At 43.0% G+C, this 5,480-nt stretch overlaps 1 protein-coding gene across 1 annotated transcript; it reads right to left on the bottom strand.

The window, feature by feature from the left end:
- Positions 1-1,979: 1,979 nt before the first annotated feature.
- LOC126382259 (uncharacterized) lies at positions 1,980-3,946 on the bottom strand. The gene is made up of 2 exons (XM_050032071.1): positions 2,723-3,946; positions 1,980-2,006 (listed from the first exon to the last, which is right to left on the bottom strand). Exons 1-2 carry the CDS (start codon positions 3,944-3,946, stop codon positions 1,980-1,982), a joined length of 1,251 nt encoding a protein of 416 aa, XP_049888028.1.
- Positions 3,947-5,480: the final 1,534 nt, after the last annotated feature.

The following is a 5,480-nucleotide window of genomic DNA, read 5'->3' as shown; positions in this document are numbered from 1 at the left end:
TTGAGCAACAAGGATCAACGTATAAAAACACATAACATAGACAAAAAAGCACAAGTGCAAAACAACTGGCATTATTCAGTTTTACATGGAATATAATCACTATCATAGAACAGAGAAGGTCGATTTTTCGATGCCAACCAGTGACATTATGCGCAGAATTCTTCTGATGTCGTCATCAGATTTTTTTAAATAAACATTTGTTTTTTTATGTGATTTGTATGTAGGTTTACCGCATACCGCATATGGCATGAACTACTTGGTCGGACAAATGGGGAGCGCTGAGGGCGATATAGGTAAGCGCTGGATGACGGTTCGGCATACTTAAGTAATTCTTTGAAAGGCCAGTTTGTTTTCTAATGTTCAAGTTTGTAGTAGGTACTGAATAGTGATTGAATTGAAAAGAACAACACACTGTATGTCGCGGAAGCGAGCGCTTGGCTTTCTTGCGCCCGCGCAGCTACTGCACTTCTTATGCGCCCGCGCTGCGACAACTCCGAACTATTGTGTTTTGTGCACTTGTACTATGCGGTGCACAATTGATGGAAAAAAATCTAAGTAAGTAGACACCTACAAACGGATAATAATTAGCGCACTTTTTTGGTGTCACTTATTGCAGATTTGCCACATATGGCATACTACTTGGCCGGGCAAATGTGGGAGCGCTGGGCTTCAGGGCTAGGTCAACAAATCAATCTTGACAGAAAATATCGTGACAATCGCAGGAGGGTATCAGTAACTTTCCCGATGCAGCGTAAAGTCCAGGAGAAAGCTGGTGCTGCAGATTGCTGGCTGCAGCTCTTAGAACGACGCGTGCGCACTGTGCAGCGCATGCGCGTACTACACTTGTAGGTGTCAAGTGTAGAGTTAGTTCGGTAACATGAAAGTTTTGTTACCTATATCCATTTCTGTAGCACTAACAAGAATTATGTAATGTGTAACTGTTTACAACAGGATGCGATGATGATGATGAAGACGGAATGAGGCACCAGTTTACAGGAACAGTATACTTTTAATGAAAAAAACTAAGTAGGTTGGATAACAAAGAAAATGAGCAATTAAAATGACGCGTCCTCTCCGTACGTCGTCTGTCGTAATGTATGAGTGGCAGGCAGCGCGGTGACGTCCCGCGCCTCGCTCCGGCCCCTCTGGTGTCTTAGAGGTGTGTTAACTTGCGTTGTTAACATTTCTCCCCCCCCTTGAAAGCCTGACTTTCAAGAGGCTCATGGGATTTTCTGGGCAAAAGAGGACACAATTTTGATAGTGCCCTCCTTATAACGCCCTTCTTCGTCATGAGGTCGACGACTCTGCATACGCCATCAGACCCTGGATACAGTTTGGTAACTCGTCCCATCAGCCACTTCATCGGAGGTAAGTTTTCTTCTTTGACGATGACCAGTTCTCCTAGTTTGATGCCTTCGCCTCGTTTACGCCATTTGACCCTCTTCTGTAATTCCGCCAGATACTCGGCGCTCCAACGGTTCCAGAAGTGTAGCCTGAGTCTTTCCAGAAGTTGGTAGCGGTTCACGCTGATCTTCTCAGTAACGGGTGATGGTAGTGAGGTCAAAGAACGCCCGATCAGGAAGTGGCCCGGAGTTAATGGTGCTAAATCTGACGGATCCATTGACAACGGTGTCAATGGACGCGAATTCATGATTGACTCTATTTGAGCGAACAGTGTTGACAACTCTTCAAAAGTTAGACTAGTATTGCTTGCGATTCGTTTTAAATGGAATTTTGCCGATTTAACCCCCGCCTCCCAGATTCCGCCAAAGTTGGGTGAATAAACGGGACAGAATTTAAATTCAATACCTTCCTCTCGCGCAAACTCGCTTACGGACCGGTTAGACGTTTGAAGCATTCTGTTCAATTCACCCATTGCGCCAACGAAATTTTTACCATTATCGCAATAAATCGATCGAGGTTTTCCCCGACGAGATACAAATCTGCGAAGACACAAAATAAACGCGTTAGTAGTCAGGTCACTTACGACCTCCAAATGCACCGCCCTGGTGGCAAAGCAAACGAAGATGCAAAGATAACACTTGGTTGTCCTTGCGCCGCGGCCTTTACGATTGGAGATCATAAATGGACCTGCAAAGTCTGTGCCGCAAGTCTCAAATGGAGGAGCAGGAGATACTCGAGGATGAGGTAAGTTACCCATTATTGGTTGAAATACTTTTGCTTTGAATCTGTGACAAGTTACGCACTGATTGACAGTGCTTTTGGCCAGCACCCTGCCACCTGTTGGCCAGAATTGTTCGCGGATAGAATTTAATAATTGCTGCGGCCCACAATGGATCAAGCGAAGATGTTCCCTTGCAAAAAGCAATTTGGTAAAGGGGTGCTTCGAATCGATGAGCATCGGGTGTGTTTTGTCGTAAGGACAATGCGATGCACTTTGTATACGTCCCCCCACCCGAAGCAGCCCGTCACCATCCAAAAAGGGATTGAGACATAAAATGTTAGATTTGCAATGTACTTGTTTGTTGGTTTGTAAAGAATGGATATCTTTTGCAAATGAATCTCTTTGAGCCATTTTACATAAGGCCGTTAATGATTTGTGTAACTCAACTTTTGTGAGTTCACCTCTATGTTGCGCTTGAGCATTTCTGCAGTTGTGCATAAATCGCAAGACATAAGCAAAAACTCTTTGTAACATCGAAAACTGTGAAAATTTCTCAAATGGAATGACACTTTGCTTATTATGAATGTTTAAATTCACCTTTGTTTCAGGTAATGTTACTTCACACGGATTGTTAGGTGGCCAGTCCTTTTCTGGTTTCCGCAAGAATGAAGGTCCGTTCCACCACAAATCACTATTTTCTAATAATTCAGGTCTCAAACCCCGTGTTCCAAGGTCTGCAGGATTAAATTCCGTAGGTACATGTCTCCATTCATGTTGGCCAGTCAGGTCACGTATTTCTTGGATGCGATTACAGACAAAAGTCTTTAAAGTTTTTGGCTGCGTCTTGATCCAGCCTAACACGATCGTCGAGTCCGACCAGAAAATTGATCGATGAACTCGGATACGCAATGCTTTTATGACCTTGTCATGCAATCGAGCGCCAAGTTGAGCGCCTAGTAATTCTAAGCGCGGTATTGTCATTTCTGGCTTTAATGGAGCGACCCTGGCTTTGGCACACAGAAGGTTGGTAGTGATTTTACCATGAGCATCAATGGACTTAAGGAATAAACATGCAGCGTAGGCATCCTGTGATGCGTCTGTGAAAGTGTGTGCTTCTACGGTTACTGTTTCAGAGCAAAGTACGTGTCTTGGTACTATAATATTGGCGATGTCTTGTATGTTAGCTTGGAAGTCCTTCCAAGCCCTAGACACGCTGTCAGGAACAGGCTCGTCCCAGCTTGTTTTCTCCAGCCATAATTTTTGAAGCAGCATTTTGGGGATGATAGTGCAAGCAGATAGCAGACCCAAAGGGTCAAATATTTTGCAGGACGTGGATAATATATTACGTTTTGTAATCTTAGAAATGGCCACTGATTCGGCGGAAAAGCACAGTATGTCATCGGTAGGTGACCATTTAAGCCCTAAAACTGTGGATTGCTTGCTGAAATCTTGGGTATTATCTATTGTAGATATACCGTCAAGGATGTCTGGAGAATTAGTGCGAAATTTTCGCAGGGGAAAACAACCTTCGTTCAGTTTTTGAATGACGTCCTTTACAATATGCTTTAAATCAGATTTAGAGTTTGAACCTGTGTTAAGGTCGTCTACATAGAAATCATGTTTGATCACTTCTGCCACTGCCTCATCTGAACATTCTTCTGCTAACTGCGTTAAGCATCTCGTGCTCAAGAATGGAGCCGACGCAGTGCCATAAGTGACTGTGTTCAGTTGTAGTGTTTTTAGCGGTTGCGTTTCCTCGTCCCTCCAGAGAATTAGTTGCAAGTGACGCTGAGATTCGTTCACTTCAATCTGTCTATACATTTTCTCCACGTCTGCTGTTACAACGTACGTGTTTTGCCTGAATCTCACTAAAATGGAAAATAGATCGTCCTGTACTACAGGCCCGACCAGTTGTATACAATTCAAGGATTTGCCAGATGTTGTCTTGCATGATGCGTTAAAAACGACTCTTAGCTTTGTGCTTTCGCTTTGTTCGCGAATAACAGCGTGATGGGGCAAATAATAACCAAAGACTGGACGTTGAATTTCAGTTAAATGTCCCAAGGCTTTATACTCATTAATGAAGGCAGCATAGTCTTGCTTTAACTTTGGATTCTTAGACAATTTTCTTTCTAAATTAAAGAAACATTTTTGAGCAATACGATAAGAGTCACCTAATGCTTTGTCTGGAGACTCGCGTAATGGGATTCTCACGGAAAATCTACCATTTGGCAAACGGTTGGTATTTTCTAAGAAATGTATCTCACAGAATTCCTCGTCTTTGCTAAGAAGACGTGAGCAATAATGCATATCCTCAATTTCCCAGAACTTGGCAAGGGACTCTTTCACCTCTTGTGAAAAATTGCAATGCACTGAATTAGTATGAGTATTAGGCATACCGCCGGTTGGGCCCGCGATTAGCCAGCCCAACTTAGACTCTTGTAGTGTGGGTTTGTTTCGCCCCAATTTGATTCGACCGGTATCCACAATTTCCCAAAAGACATCTGCCCCCAAAAGAACGTTTATTTCGGAAGGATGGAAGAAACTGGGATCCGCTAGTTGTACGTGAGTGGGAATGTTGAAGTGTGAAGTATTTATATGGACACTAGGCAAATTACTAGTGATGCGAGGAACTACGAGACACGACACATCGACATGGAATGAACTTTTCAAAGATTTGATTCGAATGTTGCACATCTGTGAAATGTTTGTAGTGGTATTGTTAATACCAGAAATCGAAATACGATTTTTAGAACAATCAAGATTTAAAGTGTCTTTTACCTTTTCAGTTAAGAACGAAGACTGACTTCCGCTATCGAGAAGCGCTTTTGCATGGTAAGTTTTGTTTGTTTTAGGTCTAAAAGTTCTACTTCTGCTGTACAGAGCAACACATGAGAAGGCATCACCGCGGACAGTGACACTGGACCAGTAGCGGTATTGGCATCAGCAGCGGCGTCGGCACCAGCAGCAGTAGCGGAATTGCCACCAGGTGCGTGTGTAGTGTTGTTGTTGTACGCGTGAGTGTGTGTATCATGTCTATGTAATAATGTGTTATGTCGTTTTCTACAGAATTTGCAAGGACCTAATTGGCATCGTGAGCTATGATGACCCGAACGAAGGCAGTTCGAGCAAAGTTTGAACATAAGGACATGACGATATTTTTCATCTACACTCAGTTGTTTGAACTTGTTACATTCATGAACAAAATGGCTTTGTTTGCAAATCGGACAAGATTTATTTGAAGAAGAATGAAGATCACTAGATGATGAAGCCACAAAGGTCTTTGTATGCCTATTTTCTTTGGAAAAAAAATGTTGCTTTTCAGGTTTTGCGGCATCACTCTTGTTACCTTGAA

The sequence above is a fragment of the Pectinophora gossypiella genome, chromosome 3 (genome assembly GCF_024362695.1).
Source record: "Pectinophora gossypiella chromosome 3, ilPecGoss1.1, whole genome shotgun sequence".
NCBI classification, from domain to species: domain Eukaryota; kingdom Metazoa; phylum Arthropoda; class Insecta; order Lepidoptera; family Gelechiidae; genus Pectinophora; species Pectinophora gossypiella.
The sequence above is the reverse complement of the archived record's forward strand: the minus strand, read 5'-3'. Positions and strand labels throughout refer to the sequence as shown.

Bases quoted from the DNA above. Each gene is read 5' to 3' on its own strand.
- LOC126382259 (XM_050032071.1), bottom strand. From the start codon at position 3,946: ATGTATAGACAGATTGAAGTGAACGAATCTCAGCGTCACTTGCAACTA. The intron at 2,007-2,722 runs GTGAATTTAAAC...CTTTGCCACCAG, and splicing joins TAACATTACCTGAAACAAAG to GGCGGTGCATTTGGAGGTCG.